Source organism: Spea bombifrons, chromosome 11 (genome assembly GCF_027358695.1).
Source record: "Spea bombifrons isolate aSpeBom1 chromosome 11, aSpeBom1.2.pri, whole genome shotgun sequence".
NCBI classification, from domain to species: domain Eukaryota; kingdom Metazoa; phylum Chordata; class Amphibia; order Anura; family Pelobatidae; genus Spea; species Spea bombifrons.
The window spans coordinates 4,777,840-4,799,064 of NC_071097.1; the positions used below are offsets into that span (position 1 = coordinate 4,777,840).

General features: G+C 41.7%; 1 protein-coding gene across 1 annotated transcript in view; it reads right to left on the reverse strand.

The window, feature by feature from the left end:
* Positions 1-356: 356 nt before the first annotated feature.
* CHAT (choline O-acetyltransferase) overlaps positions 357-21,225 on the reverse strand; it is a 29,983-nt gene continuing 9,114 nt past the window's right edge. The window contains exons 3-15 of the mRNA XM_053451241.1: positions 19,432-19,623; positions 18,526-18,644; positions 15,620-15,673; positions 14,813-14,993; positions 14,406-14,583; positions 13,235-13,404; positions 10,860-10,960; positions 8,436-8,564; positions 7,759-7,881; positions 6,772-6,913; positions 4,867-4,929; positions 2,874-3,011; positions 357-787 (exon numbers count right to left, since the gene is read on the reverse strand). Coding sequence (XP_053307216.1) covers positions 524-787; positions 2,874-3,011; positions 4,867-4,929; positions 6,772-6,913; positions 7,759-7,881; positions 8,436-8,564; positions 10,860-10,960; positions 13,235-13,404; positions 14,406-14,583; positions 14,813-14,993; positions 15,620-15,673; positions 18,526-18,644; positions 19,432-19,623 — 1,854 coding nt within the window. The 3' untranslated portion in view covers positions 357-523. The remainder of the gene's footprint in view (positions 788-2,873; positions 3,012-4,866; positions 4,930-6,771; positions 6,914-7,758; positions 7,882-8,435; positions 8,565-10,859; positions 10,961-13,234; positions 13,405-14,405; positions 14,584-14,812; positions 14,994-15,619; positions 15,674-18,525; positions 18,645-19,431; positions 19,624-21,225) is intronic.

Genomic DNA, 21,225 nt, shown 5'->3' on the forward strand with positions numbered 1-21,225 from the left:
TTGTAGTCAATAACCTGGTCAGTCCAGCCATGTTTGTAGTCAGTAATCTGGTCAATCCGGCCATGTTTGTAGTCAATAATCCGGTCAATCCGGCCATGTTTGTAGTCAAAAATCTGGTAAATCCGGCCATGTTTGTAGTCAATAATCTGGTCAGTCCGGCCATGTTTGTAGTCAATAACCTGGTCAGTCCGGCCATGTTTGTAGTCAATAATCCGGTCAATCCGGCCATGTTTGTAGTCAATAATCTGGTCAATCCGGCCATGTTTGTCGTCAATAATCTGGTCAGTCCGGCCATGTTTGTAGTCAATAATCTGGTCAGTCCGGCCATGTTTGTGGTCAATAATTTGGTTTCTTATTTCAGGTGATTTAAATTTCCTCTCTAGCATTCTCTAGGTTTCTACCTACTTTTACTGTATTAGCCACATTTTGTTTCCTAAAATATATAATACTAACATTCACAAAAATATGGCATTTATGGAAAATAAATAATCTAGTAATATATCTATTTTTTTTTTTTTTATAGCTATGGCTTATGTCCATTTCGTGACGCGTTTTTTCTCTCCTTCACTGGCGTGTCGGGTTTGGTATTATACTTTGTGCACAGATCTGCCATGGCAATGAGACTTTCTTCCACGGCTTTGGCAAACATTGTCGAGGATGTCTCCTTGCATTCCCGAAAGCTTGAGATGCAGAAGAGAATGTGCTCCGGCTGAGGGTTATAACAGGAGCCGTAGCCATTTGGAACCACCGGGCCGTAGCAGCAGAACATCTCCATTGTGGTAGGAACCTGAAGAGGACATAAAGCATAGTTAATTAAAGCATTCCATATTTAAAGGAGCCATATTTTCATGTTAAAGTCATGTTGGAGTCCTCTCCGTACCTTCTCTAACAACTGCTTCCATGTCTCTTCTCCTTTCCTCCATCTTCTTCTCCGCAGGTCCGCTTCTCCTTCTCCGTTGCCCCACTTCTCCCAACTGATCCTTCTGCATTATTCTCTCCAAGAACGTCCTCAACAAGTCGGCACCTCTGCGCACACCACAAAGACAGCCTCTCCCTCAATTAGAGGAGTGGGGAGAGGTTGTCTCGGTGGTGCGCTGTTGCGGAGGTAAGAGGAGAGAGTAATGCAGAAGGAGAAGCTGAGAAGCAGGCCAGGAGACGTGGAGCATCAGAGAAGAAGAAGACATTGAAAGAGTGTCTGAACCCAATGGGCGGGTAACAAAATTTGTTACCCGAAACAAATGGACCAAAAACAAAATGAAAAATGAATCCGAATCGTTTTTGGTCTTGCAGGCATTCTATAGTTATTGAAGTTAATACACAAAGCTTCTGTCTCAGTTAACTCCTCCCCAAATCAATGGGAGAAGCAGCAGCCAATCACATGTATGCAATCAGAACACTGTTGTTAATGTGATTGGCTGCTGCTCCAATGACCTCAACGTCAATCACAGTTCTTTTCCCCCCCATTATGGGGTAATTACTACGGGATGAAAGTCCCTGAGTAAAGGAAGCACAGGCCTGGATTCACCGTCCGGCACACGGGGTAAATGTTCGGTGGGCCTGGGGCTGGCGGTGAATCCAGGCCTGTGTTTCCGCCATGATTCGGTTATGTTTATCATAAACGGATGTATAAAATGGCAATAATAAAAAAAAAGATGAAATCGGCTAGTTTTGGAGGTGCCGTGTAGCATCTGTTGTGCTTTGGTACAATCATATTATTTCTTGATTATTATTAATTTTTTTTTATGTTTTGTCTTTTTTTTTTGAAACCGCATTCTTCAGAAACTCATTAAGAAGAGTGATTCGCAGCACAAAATAGTCTAATGGAATTGATTGAATGTCTTGGTGAAACAGACTTGTGGTTTTAGTCATTTTCCAAAGGTTTTTTTTTAGTAGGATATCCAAACATTAAGCCCCCTGGTATAAAATGATAATCTGTGCTCTAAACGTTATATTATTATTATTATAATATTTAGATTATAAAACACACTATTGGAATATATGTAAAGGTCTCTTTTGGCGGGAAAAAGTCAAGTCAAAACAATTTCATTCACACTGATACGTCAAACATAAAATGATTGTCTACAGAACACTAACGTTTTGGCCTAAAGGTCTTCATCAGGGTCATCACTATATTTGTCCTGATAGCACTGACGGTAGCCCCCTGAGGCTGAGGACGCATGGCGGTGTGTTAGAGTTTGTGAGGTGGCACTGGTGGATTCCTGGGAAGACTTCTTGCCTGCCTGCCCAGTCCCTTCTTATGTCTAAGTAACCCTGTGCTCATTGGGGGGCACAGGGTGGCTGGGAAACCCCGTCTGCCGTAACCAGACTCCCATGAACTAGCCGGCTATGGGGGCTCAACAAGCCAGGAAACGCTCGATGTGCCTGCTTTGTGGGAAACTTTCTGCGGAGGACTGTAGTTAACTCCGAGGACTGGAGCATCTGTACCTGAGTGTGAGGGAGGGTGCAGGGACTCTCCAGTCTACTTAATTTCCGGTACAATAGGTAACTGACATCGATACATCCCCTGTTTGCCTGATATGATATCAGGAAGCATACTTAAGTACACTTCCTGCGAATGCACTCTAGCCCTCCCACTGAAGCCACAGGAAGTGGAGGTCCCACTGAGACGAACAGGAGTGGCAGCTTGTCAGAACCCGTATGCTACCCCCTCCCGTATTGCAGCAGGTCCTGGTCTACAGCATCTGGCATGATTCCAGTAAAACCAATCGCCTGCTGCTTAACAACTGGTGACATTTTTTTTTTCATCATATTTTGTCATGTTGCAAGCACCCTTTAATCCGCCAATAAAATATACGAGAAGATGTTTCCTTGGGCACAAGGTTACTTAAAAGGTTAAGAGGCTTTACACGTACCTGACTGGTGGAGAGAACGAACCGGTTGCTGGACAGGTACGTCTCATCTGTAAAGAGGTCGGGCATCTCCTCGCAGTGTTCCCGAGCCAACTCCCTCAGCGCTAATAAGTGGTTGTCTATGGCCATCCCGGTAATGGCCTAGCGAGCATCAAACAGAAAAGGAAAACCGATAAACGTTAGGTGCTTATCACGCAACATGGCACCAGCGTCCAAAGCCTATTCTGCTGAGCCTCAGGATAAACTAGGCCAATCGTCGTTTTGCCATAATCCTTGAATTTATGTATTGTAAGAAGCGCAGGGTTAATATTCGGCACTAAATCAATAAAAAATAATCCTAATTTTGATGTCCGATCCAAACCAAAAGCCTCTTAAAAAAAGAAAGAAATATCGTATATGGTTTGGTCATTATTCGCTGGGTAAAGCGTTATAACGTTAATAGTTAGTTGTCTCGGACCTTCTCGCAGGAGGAACACACCGGGAACGGCCTCTCTTAATGCATAGTTAACTCGCTGATTTTCTTTCGACAAAACTCAATATTTACTTAATAAGCCCCCAATCGCAAATCTGAAATTAAAATAAATATCCGGAGGGTCCGCGTCGGCACATAAAGTTTTATTCCGAATTCCGTGTACTTCTACGAGGATCGCTATAATTAAAATCTCCGCAATAACGTTAAGCGTTGGAATAAGAATGGGGAGCGGCACCGCGCATGCATAAACTCATCAAGGGAAATTGCCTTCCAAATGAAATGAAATGTCACGCTACCGTGTAACATTTACTGTTTTCAGAACGCTGACATTTTGCAACATTTATCAATGTCATGTCTGATGGGAAACCAAGACTAGTTAATGTAATAAAATATAAGCCGGCCCATCATATTTGATTAAATTGTTTGGAAAAGAATCTGGAGTGTTCTAGAGCCGTACAAATAGAGAGAATTCAATAGAAAACTCAAAATGTTGTTCGAATCAAATGAGTTTTAACGTTACAGCTCTTAATATCGGCTAGTAAAAGACATGAGTAGGTAGAGAAATGTTGAATAATAATAATAATAATAATAAAAATAACAAGAATATATTATATTCTTGTTATTTTTATTACAAGAATATATTATATTAATAATACAATTCTATTCAATGTATTTAATAATAATAATAATATATTACATTAATATGAATAATATAATTTATTAATAATATTCAATGTATAAATAATAATAATAATAATAATAAAAATAACAAGAATATATTATATTATTAATACAATTTATTAATAATACTATTCAATGTATTTAATAATAATAATACTTTATTACATTAATATTAATAATATAATGTATTAATAATATTCAATGTATAAATAATAATAATAATAACAAGAATATATTATATTAATAATACAATGTATTAATAATACTATTCACTGTATTTGATAATAATAATATATTACATTAATATTAATAATATAATTTATTAATAATATTCAATGTATAAATAATAATAATAATAATAACAAGAATATATTATATTAATAATACAATGTATAAATAATACTATTCAATGTATTTAATAATAATAATAATATATTAATATTAATAATATAATTTATTAATAATATTCAATATATAAATAATAATAATAATAATTCAATGTTAATAATAATAATGATATAGCCTAATTTAATGCAATTTTGTAACTAAATGCAGCATTAGTAGCATAATTTACAGTATCGTTTAATTCTCAAATACCTTGAAGTATTTTTTTTAGTGAAATTTGTCATGTGACACAAAGGCAGTAGCTGATGTCGTTGACATAGAACCTGACATTTTATTTGATTCGCCTTCCGGTGGAAATAATAATATGAGAAATGTTCTAAAGCTCTTCTAAAGAGGTATTGGATGTACGCGTATCACCGGTGCACCACGCAAACACAGAGACAGTCTGATCTAACGCGTGTTCTTCATGCCCTTGCCGGGGAATTTCTTTCTACTCACCAGAATTGTGTAGTTTGTTTGAGCCTGTATGGCGTCTCGGAGGTACTGCATCTTCTCAGACTCCTGCAAAATGTACATTTCTTGTAAGGTCCAAATGCGTATTCCCATGTGCTACAAAAGTGGTACGCCCCGTTGCCTTTGGACCATACCATCTAGCAGCTTCCCAAACCACACAAGTGCAATGCTAAGGTCAAAGCTGTGTTTCACAGGAGGCAAAAGGGCAGATGCCGCTAGCCCAGGTTTACCTTAGCGGTGCATGGAAGCTGGAGGTTTGTGAAGCGTGATGGAGGCCTGGCGCTGCACCACCACGGATGACACCAGCTATGAAACAGGTGCCACCACAACATGAGGTGTAGTCTCTTCATGGGCCCAACTATAATTAAAGAGGCTAAGGCCGTCTACACTCATGTTTGTGACTTCATTATATTAGGGACTGCCCTATTTTTTGGAGACAGGTAGATTGTTTCGTTTTATTACTTAAATCTCGCCAGAAAGTTGGGTAATCTTCTCTTACTATTTCAGTGATATAGACACACTGGCTAGACATACTCTTTATGACAGGAAGTGTATGAAAAATGAATTCTCTTGGAAGTGGTAAGACCCCGTGGAATGCATTCTTCAAAAACCATTGGGTTAGAATGGATGTTACAAAACGTGCCAAGTTGTTCTATCAACTTTTATATTACGGCCTGATCAAGGTAGACGCAAGACCACAGCTTTAAGAATGATGGTTCATTTAGAGGGAGTCTCTCACCTTTCGGCCATTTAATTATATTAATTACTAATTTGTGCTATTTTTGCCTTTTTCGCGAAAATTCTCCCTGTTTGTTTTTCAAAGCAGCCAAGGCATCCAAGCTTCCATTACACGTGCCATATATATTAAAGGGTAGAAATAATCATAAAGATCGGCATACTTGGGAAAAGTGTAGACAACAGCTCCATGAAGCTTCTGGAGAAGGGGCTTTATAAATGGGTGGAGCTAACTGCCCATGTGGGCAAGTCTAGTCCCAAATAGCCATTAATGGATCCCCAGTAGGACAGAGGTGGATGGGGAGTGGGCATGGACAAATGGGAATAGAAGAAACTGAGCCAGAAACTGGTAGTAGGACGTCACCAGAAGACTACAGGGCAGACCCAGAGGGAGTGTCTGGGTATGCAAATGAGGTCACATGATGTCATATAATGACCTATATCAAATTCCACTTTTATTTCACTACAGGAACAGTCAATAATGTAAGAAATAAAGCCACAAAACAATTTCTTACTAAACGATACGACATTATTATAGCACCACAACAAAAATGGAATAAATCACCGACATACACCTTAGACTAACCATGTTCAGCAAAATAAACACCACAAAAGCATAAACAGGATAATAGAATATTCTAATTACACAGACACACCATGATCTAAAACCAGGAGCAGATATGGTGACCACCCAAGGTCAGGTCTGTAGTAGGCCTTTTCCTTCTCACTCTATGTTCATTTTGGGTGAGGTTTTTATTAATTAAGAGTCAGCACTACATCTTCTGCTCTACGTAGATTCCCCGCATACTCAAGTATGTCAGGAAGCAATTCACCCACGCCTGGTTCTTCATTCTGGTTTCAGGATGGAAGCCTGAGGAGAAAAGATCCCCATCTCCCTTCTTTCTCATCAGTTAGGAGTGAATATGGCTATCCATTCTCCAGGAAAACCTGTCATTTTCATCTGTCATGGCATCTGGATTAACTAGTCAAGTGAAACTACTTGATGTTCCCACTATATTTATTTCCCATTCCGTCTATATTTCTTACATTGTGGCCCTGTGTAGTTTAAGTCTTGGCAATTTTTATTGGTGCGTTCCTGGCCTGGATCTGCCATTCATTCTTTTCATTGAAACCTATTATCCAAAGTGTATTTACCGGCACTGCTGTTCTCCCATCCACCATTGCTTTTACAAACGTTAACGCTTCAGCAGTTGAAGATCTGATGTTGTCCACTCTTCCCATTTGAAATCGTCTGATGGAGGCGCTCTCGTAGGTAGGCACCAGTTTTCTGTGGCACCTGCACAAAATGAAAAATACTACACTTGGCTTTTTATCCGTAACATCCAAGACCATTTCCATATGGTCCACATGGCCTTTCGGAAACATGAAAAACCTTCGTCAAGCCTCAAGATGTGTAGAAGGCCTCGGTGGAAGAATCGCACTGGCCATCTGGTGCACCATGCAATTGTCCGGTGGGCAGTTGGCCGATATCGCTGCATATGCACCCAATGTGCCTCTCATATCTATCTATCCATTTATATATGATATATGCAGGGTAAGTCAGGCTCTTCATGTAGCAGAAGCTCTCTGGGGTTACTTCTCTTCATAGAGTATAATAAAGTCAAGGAGTTGACTCCATGCACGATCTCGCTTTGGTGAATAAACCCTTAAGTGGTTCACACATTACAGAATGACAGCACTTACTGAAATTATATATTTTATTCCTAATTTTTTCTCTTTTTATTATGATAACTCAAACTGATGGGGGGGGGGCTACAAAGAAAAGCGGTAACAAAGGAAGGATCCTGTACGGTAAAACACACAAAACAGGATATTAGTTGTGGCCCAGAATGTTGAAGTTAGAGCGGCCCAGAGGACAAAGTCCTCCTGCCCCCGTTATCAACATGCACGTGTACAAGAAACCCAACTATGTCAATCTGCTTTAAAGGGCTCAGATATGGCACCCGTTGCTGTGTGGGTTGGGTGGAATGGCATGGCACTCCATTTATTACCCATCATGCTCTCTGATAGCTACAATCCCAGGTCATCTAACCTCTGAGACCAGGTCCCGACCCTTTCCAGTTCCCATATGAAGACGGAGTGGCATTCTCTGGAAAAACGCACTGGAGACTTGCCACTTACCTGTAAAATGCAAGCTGGAGAGACACCTGGATATAAGCATCAGGACTCATTCTTTGTTTCTTGATAAACTCTTTTCCATAATTTTTAAACTTATAAACGGTGAAATCGAGATTGTTTACTATCCTGAAAAATACAAGAGCAGACAAGTGATTAGGACCAGTTTAGAAAGGCCAACAAATGTATAAAGGGACACTTTATCCATCAGATGCACATAAAATACATACGATAGCTATGCGGTGCCTATATGGTCTCCCTTTTGCAAAGCTCCTTGCACGTGATATACCGTATTTGCTCGATTATAAGACAAGCTTTTCTTCAGAGCAAATGCTCGGAAAAATACCCCTCGTCCTATAATCGGGGTCACCTTCTAATCAGACCTCAAATGAGGTCTGACTATGAGACTAAGATCCAGATCCCCCGCGGCGCTGCGGAGGTTGTCTACGCGCTTCACACATACCTTTTTCCCCAGCTGCCAGAGAGGAAAGGGGTGTAGGACCTCATCTTGCTTGCCCCCAACAACCATCCAGGTGGTGTCAACTTATCATCTGTTATCATCTATCACTAGACTTCACATAGTAAAATGTGATTATTCTACATTTTCCTTCTGGAAAGTGTGTTATATATATATATAAAACATATATTACAGTAGAATGTTATCTTATCTCCCCATAATGTACCTTTGGAGCTTCTCTGCTGATGATGCCAAGTGCCCTTGAATTTCTGGAGAACATTTCCACCGAAGTCTTCTCGGAGCTGGCAACTCGCTGACGGAATCTGCTCTCACTAATTTTTTGGGACTGCTTTTCCTGCAATTTAATAACAGAAGTCAGCATGCCTACCGATGTACACATATATACCTGACTGCTCATTGCAGGCAGGGGCAATGCATCATATCCTTTTCTTACAACTAGGACTTTTGGTGCCTGGGTCAAGGTTATGTCCTCGGCTTCTAGAAGACGATGGTGGCGCAGGATCGTGGCACCCAGGTGGGAAGACTAACAGTCGAAGTCTGCACTAGACCATCATATAAAGGTTTTATCCATTGTTGAATAGATTAAATCTGATTTATATCACTCCCCTTTAAGGATTATGAAGCCACCTCCATACCAGTAATTTTGTTACAATTATACGATAGGTACGCTTTTTTTTTCTTGTTTATCAAGTTTATCATGCATTTCTCAACAGTATTAGAGTCTTAATCCTACAAAGCAGAATTATTGCTCTTCAAAGAGGCAAGGGATATGATGATAATCTTATTCATAATGTGTAATCGTTAAAGTGCTTATTATAATAAATCAGGATATAATGTTGCTTGGTAGCATATAAAAAACGCATGTTTACAAAGGATACGCTAACTCAAAAATAATCTCTATTTTTGATATTAATTTATTATGTTTTGCGTATTCAAGAGGTCCACTTCTAGATTGTAAGCTCATTTGAACAGGGCTACCCTCACCCTTTGTGTCTGTCAGTCCCAATTATTACTTGCGTTATCCTATTTACCTATCGTATAACGTTGTGGAATATGACGGAGTTACGTATATTAATAAATACCCCCCCCAAATATTCTATTCCAGGTGTCCAGCTAGGTATGCCAGCTACATGAGCACTAAATTGTATTGTGTAGCTGTGCATATCCAGCTGTACTTATGTCATCAGGTGGCCTGTGGCCTTAAGGTACCAGGGCAGCCCTGCTATTGCCAGTCCGGCCCTGGTGGTGGGGTCAGCTCTGGAAATGGGCAGCACCATAGGCATAATCATCCACCCACCTTACTCGAGAAGCCACCTTATGATGCTCTGCAGCTGGGTATCGGAAGGTGGCCAAGTGGCAGCTGGAGGTCTGAGCTGCGGCAGAACAGTCCCTCATTGATTTAACAGCTCCCTGGACTGCTTAGGGGAGATCAGAGGATCTTTCCAACTAACCCACGACCCTCAAATACCCATAAAAGTTAGATAGTGGGGCATTTATGTGAGGCATTGCCCAAAAATGGAAGAAGTCATGAAAAAGCTGAGACTGTTTGGAGGTCTAAAATAATAATAATAATTCTCCTGTGCAAATTCTAGAAAATATGTGCTCCCTAGAGGTTTGTCCCCGGTCCTTGTAAGGTCATCACATGTCCATGGCCTCTCGGGTCAAAAAGGCTCAACCCAAGAGGGAAAATGGTTGGACAATGAAGAACAGTTCTAGGATTGACAGGCTCTCCCCATCAGCACCTGCACACTCTTGCACATGCTAACTCCCTTTCCCTCTAGCTTCTCTAGCTCTCCCTCCCATCTCCCCTGTCAGTATATTCTCAGCACTAGCACAGAGAGATCAGAGGAGACCAGACAGAGGCTGGAAACGGTCAGTGTGCTGGGGGGCAAATACAAAGAAGGCGGAGAGGGCAAAGGCACAGATAGGGCAAGGTGAGAAGAGAAGGCTGTGGGGAGCAGGTAGACAGAGGACCTGAGGATAAGGGCAGGGGCACAGTGAGACCTAGTGGGGGGAGAGCAAGGGTCACAGACAGGACTGGAGGGAGAGGCCGGGGGACACAGAGAGAGATACTTATTTTTTTCCAAAATAGAAAAAGCCCTCCCCATTTCATGGGAACAGAAAGGGCAGAAAACAAAAGTTGCAGTCTGAAAACGAATGAGCCAAAAGCGCAACGAAAAATTAGTCCAAAAATATTTTTGGGCCTCGTGCAAAAGTTCAAAAGACATTTATAGAAACGGACTGTACAGAAAACTCTTAAACGTGCTCAGGAAACACAAAACATACAAAATTCCTTCCCGCCCTTGTGTTCCCCTTGCCAGCCCACCCCTGAGAATAGTAGCTGCCCAGCCCATTAATGGCTTTTTGAAGAGCTTAAAAAATGAATGCTATGTTTACGGATTACTAAAATAGTACAATTACCAAGGATTAATTAAGGTTCAAGTCTTTAAAACAGTAAAAAAAAACAGTTGAACCAAATGGTTCTTATATGCCGTGGAATTCTAATGTATAATTTGTAAAATATCAAAACATTACTATCTAGAAAATGAATTTAATAAGAAAATGGAACTGATTGATAAAACCATCTTGTAAATAAAGTCTGTATAGGTTTTGGCTAGTTCACACTTACATATATTTCAGCAGATGTTCTGTGCATTGTACCAGGACAATCCCATCAAAAGGAGAATGTTCACAAATGGTCCCACATACTCCATCTCGCCCCACCACAAACTGAAATTGGAAATTTAGAAACAAATATTAACAATGCCGGCTGGAAAACAGCACTCAAATCATTAATCGCTAAAGGAAAAGTCCACAACACGTGGAAAGCTATAGCAAATAGAAGGTCCATGTACCTTCTCGGCCAATATTGGGTATTCCAGTACTATTTTATTGTATTGACTCCCATTAAAGCCCAAGGAAAGGTGAGAAGGAAGGGATCCTAGTTTTTTTAATATATTTATTTAATACCGTAATTAAAAATTAAGATTTTAAGAGTGGCGGGATCTGGGTTTGTATTTCCTCAATCTTGTTTTAGGTGAGAAATGGCGGAAATTAGATTAATGGCGGTCAAGACGGTGATCCGTTACACGTTGTTGAGTACAGTTCTGTAGACCACCAACTCAAGAAGGATATTGACATATCGGAGAGTCTATCCTGAATCTAAGATTAGTTTTGGGCCAATTTAAGTTTTTCTGGGGGATTTTTTAACCAACACCCCAGAACTAATCACCAGCATTTAAACGGCCAACTTCCATGGCACTGTTGGACAACATCATGTTTTGGTAGATCAGTACTAATTTCAACAAAATTGCTCGTCTACAATATATTTTGTTCATGTTTTAACCCACAGTCGTTAGCCCTGATATTTTATTTTAACATTCAAGTGTTTTCAACATCTTTAATAAAAAAAAATTGTAAGAAATCTGATATATAATTTTACACGGTGAGATCCTAAATGGAGTGTACGTGGGTGTCGTGACTTCACCGAAGACTTATGTTAAGCAATAATGGTATTTACATATTTTATCTCGGTTTCCTTGCCAGCTGATGAAAGAAATGCATCCTCAATTAAACTAATTAAAATTATTTTTTAATAAAATTATTAATAAAATAATTCAAAAAAAAATTATAAAAAAAATAATTTTTTTTTATAGTTTTCACATATTTCACATTAAAAAACCATATTTTCTCCAAAAAAAAAAAAAAATTTCAACCCTGGAGACTTAACCATTTGGGTGCTTAGATGAGGCTTTAAAAAACATTTTAGAGCCAATATTTATTTCTGGAACGGATTTGGGGATATATTTTATTGGCTGCTGAACATGACTTTTTGGAATAGTATGGTACGTGACTCTAATATCAAATTCTTTCATTTTGTTTTTTTTTAAGACTGGCCAGCGTTCTCGATGGTGGAAGCTCCAAAGGGATCCCAGCTGATGAGTTTGGTTAAGTCTGTTGATGAAAGCAGATGGAAGGGATGCACTGGGTTCCCCGGTGGCGACTAAGACGTTTCGCATTCATTTGGACGTCTTCCTTCAATACATCTGGCGCTCTGTTAATTTGTGTGCGTTTCTTCGCTCTACCAGTTTTAATCTTGAGGTTGGCATATAGTTTACATTTTTATAGGAAAAGATGGAAACATAGCGGATCCTTTGGATACCAATGTAGAACGCAACTCAGGAATATATTACTAGCTTATGGGCTTATGGATACATTTTTTCATATCCCTGACGGGAATATTTTCTTCTTCTTCACCAACCCTTACCCTGCACAAAACACTATCCAGCAGCCCCTCCTCAACACACATTATTTAGCAGAACCTCCCCACCCCAGGGCCACCATCAAAGGGGCTGGGACAGTAGAAGGCGCGATTGGAGTCTCTTTAGACTTTTGGAGAATAGATGTTTTAAATGGATATTAATAAAACTAAATATATATCAGTTGTTTCTAATAACCAGACTCAAATAATATAAAGGGAGATTTTTTTTTTTTTACTAATATGGTTTTAATTTGATGATTTCATTTTTTTTCACTTTCTTTTCATTACTCTCTGGTATTGAAAAAAAAAATACTCGGTGAATTATGCTTAATGTAATCATGCTTACATCATTGGTAGTACTTTTAAAAGCCCCAACCCTTCCCAGAAATTATTTGTTAATTAAGTAATATTTTGCTTCATTCGTAATGGGTTGGCATACAAGAGAGGGCAATTAATGTTTGCGGAGAAAGTGGAAAGGCACCTTTTAAATTAGTCTAATGAACGAGCCCTCATCTTAATCTTACGATTAAGGGGGGGGGGACCATCTCACTTATTGAGATCTATGAGAAGAGACTTCATTACCATAAGTAGGACTTCATTTGCATTGCTATAAAGAAAGATCTCAGTATGGGCATTTTCATTTATAATGAAACCGAAGAAGCGTGACTGCCTACAACGAAGGTCTCCGGGTCTGCAGATAAAGGATGTTTATTACAAAACACTCCAAAAAAAATAATATTTACCTGCATGGGTTTGTCGTACCACCTGTTTGCGCCGTTTTTATCATAACCGCCTCCGTGCAGAAGCTGCAGAGCCCGGTTGGTATCATTCAGTTCCATCCCAGTTGGTGCGTCCAAGCATACTAAGCACATACATCTCTCAATCATATCAAGAGAGTCACGGTTTGTAGAATCTGTTAGGCGTTACAAAGCACAAGTAACGTATATAAGCTAGGCAGACATCATCACTTTCACCTAGAGGGATTTTTCTATGTACGGCATCCCATTATCTCAAACCAGTGAAGACTTATTTGATTGCGTAACCGATAGATAGATCGATAGGAAGAGCCGGCATCAAGGTGTAACAGCATCAAGGTGTAACCAGAACAGGCAAACACCAAAACAGGCAGCGTAGTCAGGGACGAGCCGAGGTCAGGGGCAGGAGCAGGCAGGGATAAACAGAACAAGCCAAGCCCAGGTCAGGGGCAGGAGTAGGCAAGATAAACGGAACAAGCCGAGCCCAGGTCAGGGGCAGGAGCAGGCAAGATAAACGGAACAAGCCGAGCCCAGGTCAGGGGCAGGAGCAGGCAAGATAAACGGAACAAGCCGAGCCCAGATCAGGGGCAGGAGCAGGCAAGATAAACGGAACAAGCCGAGCCCAGGTCAGGGGCAGGAGCAGGCAAGATAAACGGAACAAGCCGAGCCCAGGTCAGGGGCAGGAGCAGGCAAGATAAACGGAACAAGCCGAGCCCAGGTCAGGGGCAGGAGCAGGCAAGATAAACGGAACAAGCCGAGCCCAGGTCAGGGGCAGGAGCAGGCAAGATAAACGGAACAAGCCGAGCCCAGGTCAGGGGCAGGAGCAGGCAAGATAAACGGAACAAGCCGAGCAGAGGTCAGGGGCAGGATATGCACGTATGGGATAGGCATATGGCTGACCGGAATCAAGGACTGATTAAGATTTGAGTCTTTACATCAGGAAACGGGTAGACTAGATGGGCTGAACGTGTCCTAAATCTGGATTGAAATTACTTATGAAATTCTAGATCCGTTTGGTGCTTTCAGTTGTCTGTTTCCCATGCACCACATTTCACTTGAGCTCAATGAAGCCCTACCAGCTCCATTAGGTAGCCAAAACCCAACTTCTTTGTGTTTCAGCCTTTGACTTTACTTCGCTCCAAGCTAAAGACCTCTTTACCTTTCATTAACATCTCTCTTGCCTTGGACCACTCGTACCGGCCATCGCTTGTCAATAACCCAATCGGAGGAAGTCTCTCGTCTTCGTTTTCTGCCATCCTGACTATCTTCAGGAGCTGAGTGAACAGATCCCCATCACTAAGGCGTCGGAAGTTTATAACGACGTCCAAGACAAAGAACTGGAGGAAAAGGAATTCATGTTAAGTAAAATTGCAACCTGCAGATACATGTTACAGAAGAACTTACCGTGGAATCAGACATCTTAATGAGCCCACAGCTATTCATTGGCCAAGGAGGTCCAGAATAATTAAAGGTCTTTGAAAAGCTGTTATATCGTGTTGATTCTGAGAGTCATGGACACAAATTCTTACATATATATATTGATGATCAGAACATCACGTTACATACCTGGTTGTTGCATGCAACAATAATATGCTCAGGTTCGGGCATGACGCTACTCTCCTGAGCCACTAAGGTATCTTTGGTCCCTCCTGGAAGTCGATATGAAGAGAAGAGTCCGTAGTACTGCTTCATGCACATAGGTTGCCCAGACAGCTGCCCACGGGCATAGTCCATAGGCAATGCACGCCTAAAACGCACAACATTGTGGGTGATGAGCGCGGTGCCACCAGAAGCCAAAAGGCGGTCTTCTAACTACACCTCGCACTTATTACTAGCCATTAGAGGGACTCTCTGATATCTCAAGAACAAGTCAGAGATTATGAGGAAACTCTATTGTGCACATCGATGCCCATCCTTACTTTACATTTCAGAAAAGGTACATCTCCCCATGCTGTTTTCACATAAATTATGGGAGCTCTCCATCCATCAAGTCCCTGCCTTCCCATGGGGAGGTGTCCATCTGTCACGTAGGCACACCAGGGGTGTCACTACCTCAAAGCTCTCCCCTGACGGGAATAACTCATCCGGTGGCTGCTTTTATACCAGCACATTATAGGTATATTATAGCCTTAAACGCAAAATTCAAATATTAACCCCTTAAGGACAATGGGCGGTCCCTAAACCCATTGAAAACAATGCATTTCTTCATTAAGGGGTTAATTTATAATTAAATAATCAAAATATGCAGTGTGGAAGAAATGTCCCTTTTTTTTGTGGCAGTTTCTCAATTCCGATGTTATTAATAATAGCTATATTTTAATTGCTCAGAACATATCCAGCCCCGAGCTGCTTATTGAAGGACCAATAACTTACAAATCCAAAAGCGTCTTGTAATCGAGCACTCCGGAGATTAAGTTGGCCGTGAACCTGTAAGAAGAACGGAGTGCAGGATAAGTCCCGTGTCTCAGTTTTGGGGAGTAACACCTATATTGAGAGCACATTTCTGATGTCTTGTTGGGGCACACTGTGGTCTAGACAGACAAGGAAGTTCTCAAATGAGAAAATATGCAACATAGTTGTGTTTTAAGGAAAGGTTTGGATCGCTTTATTGACTTGTGATGCTGTCATGGTAGGTAGAACTAGGTAGGCATATATCCGTCCTAAAAGGTGGGACAAGAATGGGCTACGGGTTGAGTCTTTACATCATAAAGACTTTTAGCTATGGTGATCAGGTCTACCAGCAGTCGTCGTTGTTTAGGATTAGGTGTTCCTCTGGCTCACTGATGTCCCCTGAAGAGGTCTGAAGAGCACAGGTGACGCTCTAGCTAGGAAACAAACTTATGTTCTTCGTCAGGTTGGCCGTGAAAGGAACCCAGCTGTCAACGTGCGTGACCCGTCTGAAGATGAGCCTTATGGAGCGGTGTCTCATCTGGACTACCTACAGAACGTCTATTTGGAAGGCCTGATTGGATATACATACTTTAACTACTAGAATTATGCATCAGTCGTATAGACACAAAATGTGATGACATTGTTAAAATTCAAATTTAGAATTATGATCTAATTGTACTGAAGAGCACAGGTGACTCTCTAGCTAGGAACCAAACTTATGTTCTTCGTCAGGTTGGCCGTGAAAGGAACCCAGCTGTCAACGTGCGTGACCCGTCTGAAGATGAGCCTTATGGAGCGGTGTCTCATCTGGACTACCTACAAATTGTAGGGATTCTAGATCTTCAAGTGTCCCCAAAAGAGAAAAGTGATCCAGACAACAATAAAAAAAAATGTAGATAACCAGGGAACCGTGACGTATATGTTCGCGATAGACGGAAGATGGTCCTCTTTGACATGGTAATAAAATACTCAGCAAATGTGGAGATATACTTGACAATAATGTTAGGATCGGATGTCTACTATCAAAAAAAAACAAATTACATTGAATTCCAGAATGTAATTATTGTTTTTTGTACCACGTGACAGAAAAAAGGAATGGAATCAGGCTCAACAATAATAATAAATCGACAAATCCATTCGTTCTGGGTTAAGCAATGGCAGTCGAACAACGCACAGATCGTGCCCACGGTCCACTAACGCTTTTATTATGCCACGCATGTTTATTGAGGCCGTCGCGTTGAATAATTATTTTATTTACCTTATTATTTTTTTTTTTTTACAATGCATAATAAACGATTTGCATAGTGAATGGGAAAGGAGTTCTTCTAAATAGGAATATTTGTGCCGTGAAGGCCTAACTTCCTGTTCTGAGTCCTTTATTGCCGGGATAATGCAAACAAGATTTTTCACGCGGCATTTGGGTTTAACGGAAGCATCTTGAATGTTTTGTTGATTAAATCGTATATGGAAAGAGACATATTAATTAAGGAAACTCTTTATTCAAGAAACTGTTCTGGTCAGTGGAGGAACTACTGGGGTCGCAGGGGTCGCGACTGGAGTTCTGCCAGTCAGGGTAGATAGTGAGAAGGGGGGAGAGGGTAGATAGTGAGAAGGGGGGTAGGGAGAAGGTAGATAGCCTAACAAGGGGGGGGGAGGGGTAGATAGTGGGAAGGGGGGAGAGGGGGTAGATAGTGAGAATGGGGGGTTAGGGAGAGGGTACATAGTGAGAAGGGAGGGAGAGGGGGTAGACAGCCTGAGAAGGGGGTAGATTGGGCTGGGGGTGGGGGGCCTTAACAGATTCTCACACCGGGGCCCTGAGGCTTCTAGTTACGTCCCTGGTTCTGGTATTTCGGAATCTTCGTTTGCTACAATTGTATGCTAATATATAGAGAGAGATGTATCTTGGTTGGGCACTGCCCCAGGCATGACCCAAGCCATGTCCAAGCTGTCCCCTACCTCTTACCTCAACCGCCGACGTTTACCATGCTGAGCAATGCTTTTCTGGCACGGAGTAAGGTTACTATGGAGGTTTTACCAGGCACTGTGGTCCATAGTGTATAAGGGCCGGTTACAAAGGAGATCTCTGATCTCCCCATCTGACTCAAGGATAAGTGATGTGCCCATGAGCCTGCTTGCCCAAAAGGATGACCCACACCCGGTTATGCGTCAGATGAGATGCCACCATAGCTGGGAACTTTATGGCTCCAGCTACCCGAGCACCGCCTTGTGGGACACATCTTGTGACATAGGGAATTGTTAATGGGGAAGTGGGCAAGGAGTGGGGCTCCCATGACCCCAAATTTCCCTGTAGTGACCTGAAGAAGTGGAGCTTCACCCTGAGTCTCCAGGCAAAACCCAGAGAGTTCCCAGGTATGGCTGCCACCCCCTGAATCCCCCCCCCCTAGGCCAAGCCATGTACTTACCTTTGGCACTGCCCTAGGCCCAACCCAAGGCACCGCCCCCAGCAACTCCCTCTGAGACCACCACCTTTTTTAGTATAGTCTATGGAGGTTATGCTTCGCTGCCACAGCCTCCATAACATAAATGGGCCGTTGGAGAGATCAGAGATCCTTTGTCTCGTCTTAGACACGGGAGCCGTATGCCATCCCATGCATGTTTAATTTAATTTCTGTATTAACATCTACCACTTCTGCTGAGATACTGTTCTATGTCTCTACCACTGTCTCAGTCAAGGTATGACATCTGCTGAACAAAGAACTCAGTTATTCTTATAAAAACTAATGCTGGGCGCTGAAATATATTAGCCAGTCAAAAAAAGCTTCATATAATTAGAAAATTATTTGTAATTCGTCACGTTCTTCTAAAGGCCGAGACATCCTAATGTCATTAGGTAACGCAGAATATTGACGTAGAAACATGTTTCCTACCTCAAGTGGTCGTTGACGTCCTGGAAGTTGTGACGGGAAAATATTACTGCTGGACTGGAGTTAACTGGGAGTGGAAGACGATTATGAAGGTACATGTCATCGAGCCAGTATTGATGTATCTGAGAAAAGGTGGTAGGTTCACATCATGGGGAGAAAAAAGAGAGAGAGGCGGGAAGCAGATATATCAACTTCAGCCAAGCAAACGATCGTTTCTTGAGACAAATCGACAAAATAAGAGAAGACGAGACGTGTTAACTGGAAATACGAAGGGCTCTTATGTGTTGCAGAAAGAAGAAGGTTGTCCAATGCCTTCTTGGAACTCTGGCCGTTCGGTCTTCAACTAATCTATTGAAAAAGGACTGCAGATGGACCCCAAAATCCATCTTTTGGAAATCTGATAAACTGACATATTGATGAATTAATTTTGAAGACCTCTAAATATCATATCAACAGAATTTGTTGGCAGATAAGACCTAGTCGCCTATCTAGTCTGCCTGATCTTCCTGACTTAGACCTTAATCAGTCCATGGTCTTCTCCTGGATTCAGACCAATGGATGTTTAAATTTCCTCGCTCTGTTACTCTCTGTCACTACTGCTGGTCTGCTGTTCCATTTGTCTACCACCCTCCTAGTAGAGTAAAACCTCCTTACATTACATCTGAGCTCCTGACCCTCTAGTTTTAGACCAGGTTCTAAGATCTCTACTCACTTTAGAAGGGCGTTCTTCCATTGGCCATGCATGGAGGTGAGGTTAACCCCCAGACATCTATTAACGGGAGGGCAAGCGGGTGAGGAGAATGATAAAGAGACCTCTGAGGTCCTGAAGGCTTAGCATTTCCCATGTTGTCCCGATAAAAGGTCTCAGCTTCAACCCAAGAGAATTTTACGAAATGATGTACTTTTTACCCAGTTCTCGGTTTTCTCTCTTTTCTCCAGTAGTTTTTGCTGTAACATCTCTCCGACGCCTCCGGGCATCATGAATTTCTCCACGTTTGTTTTGCTTTTCTTATATTGTTCCTCCGTTACGAGATGTTTCATGCATCTGAGATACATATCCATGGTTTGTTGAAGAGGAGGAACGGGGAGCTTGGGTAAACTCTAATTAGTAAAGAAAAAGAAAAAAATGAGATAATAGCGATTCATCTATTTCTTCTTGGCTACTAGCGATAGGATGTGAGCCCTGGTATGATTCTCCAGGTTTGGTCAATTATTTGCTCCGTATAGGATACCTCCCAACAGTCCTGGTTCTCGTGGGACGGCTTCCCAATTCCCCAGTATTTGCAGGCCGGTAGGGGGCATTGGCTGGTTGAGGAGATCATCCGATCTTCTCTGACCGGCCCAGGGAGGTGAAAAGGTCTGTGATGACCTCCAGCTTGCACTTGCCCCCTCGGGACACTAGAGTTGCGAGATGACTGTTCGGGTGATTGATATGCCTTTCTTTGACTAGCTAGTGCTATAAGAAAGGTATTAAATATGTCCATTAACCCAGGCGTCAATAATCTTAGAAAATGAATTCAGTTTCATTTTAAAAATGTACTTATACTATGAGGATATGAAAAACGGACTTGCATTCTGTAATGCATTAAAGGTAATTATTCATGCTCCTACACGACTCTTTGTCAATAGCGATGGCAAAGACATATTAAAGGGAAAAGCACATTATCTGATCGATTTCCTACCCTTTTCCTACCACTTTTCTTCTTACCAGCCCATGCAAGGGTTAACAGAACCAATCCACAACACACAGCAACGTATAGGGGGGGGGGTAGCTTAATGGGTAGGAGTAATGATTTGGAGTCTCAGAACTCTAACTATAGTCTAAAAATCCTGCTTGGTTCCACCAAGAGAGGACTCATGGAAGCGGGAGGCCAGTGGGGGGGTCACGTAACGCCATGATAAGTCACCCCATTGTAATGTTGGGGCCACTTACAGAGTGTGCGATCGGCTATAAACAGCAAGGCAAGGCAGTGATAGGTGTGAGCGGAGTGTAGGTGTGATATAGTGAAGCGTGATAGGTGTGATGGGTGAGTATGTTTTAGTATGAATGTGTACGTTTCTGAGCATACAGGGCTAGACTGGGGATGATGGGGGCAGCCCTGGCAGGTTAAGGCCAGTGGCTCTGTGATGACATAAGTGCAGCCGATGTCTGGATATGAGCGTCCGAGCGCCACATTTTTATGCTCACGTATTGTATAGCTGGGCAAAGTGTGAGTGTGTGACGCTCTCAGCCGGCAGCCCACCAGGCATTTGGCTGGTGAACCAGAGGGCCATTCTGGGTCTGCAAATGTGTTAGAACACAACGAATTTGAAAAAGCCTTTCCATATTAGTGCCTGCTCTAACATCACATGATATTTAAGTATTCCCCCAAAAATATTAAGGCAACTTGTACTTATTTAAATCATTGTTTTGGGGAAAGATTTGGGCATTCATGCAGATTAGACGTTAGGAAGCGGCCACTGTGGGGGAAAACAGCAGCATTTCTTACCCCATCACCCATTTCTGTATCTTAACGACATTTTAAGTCGTTCCTTTCCAACCACCTCCTCTCTCTGTCTTAATTTATATCTGCCCGCCCTTTACTCTTTTAACTTCCTTTTCATGTCTTTCCTCTTCTTTCCTTTTTCCTCTTCTTTTTTTTCTTCTATTTAACCCTTATTTTTTCGCTTACTGCAGTCTCTATTGCCCTCTTCCTCCTTAGT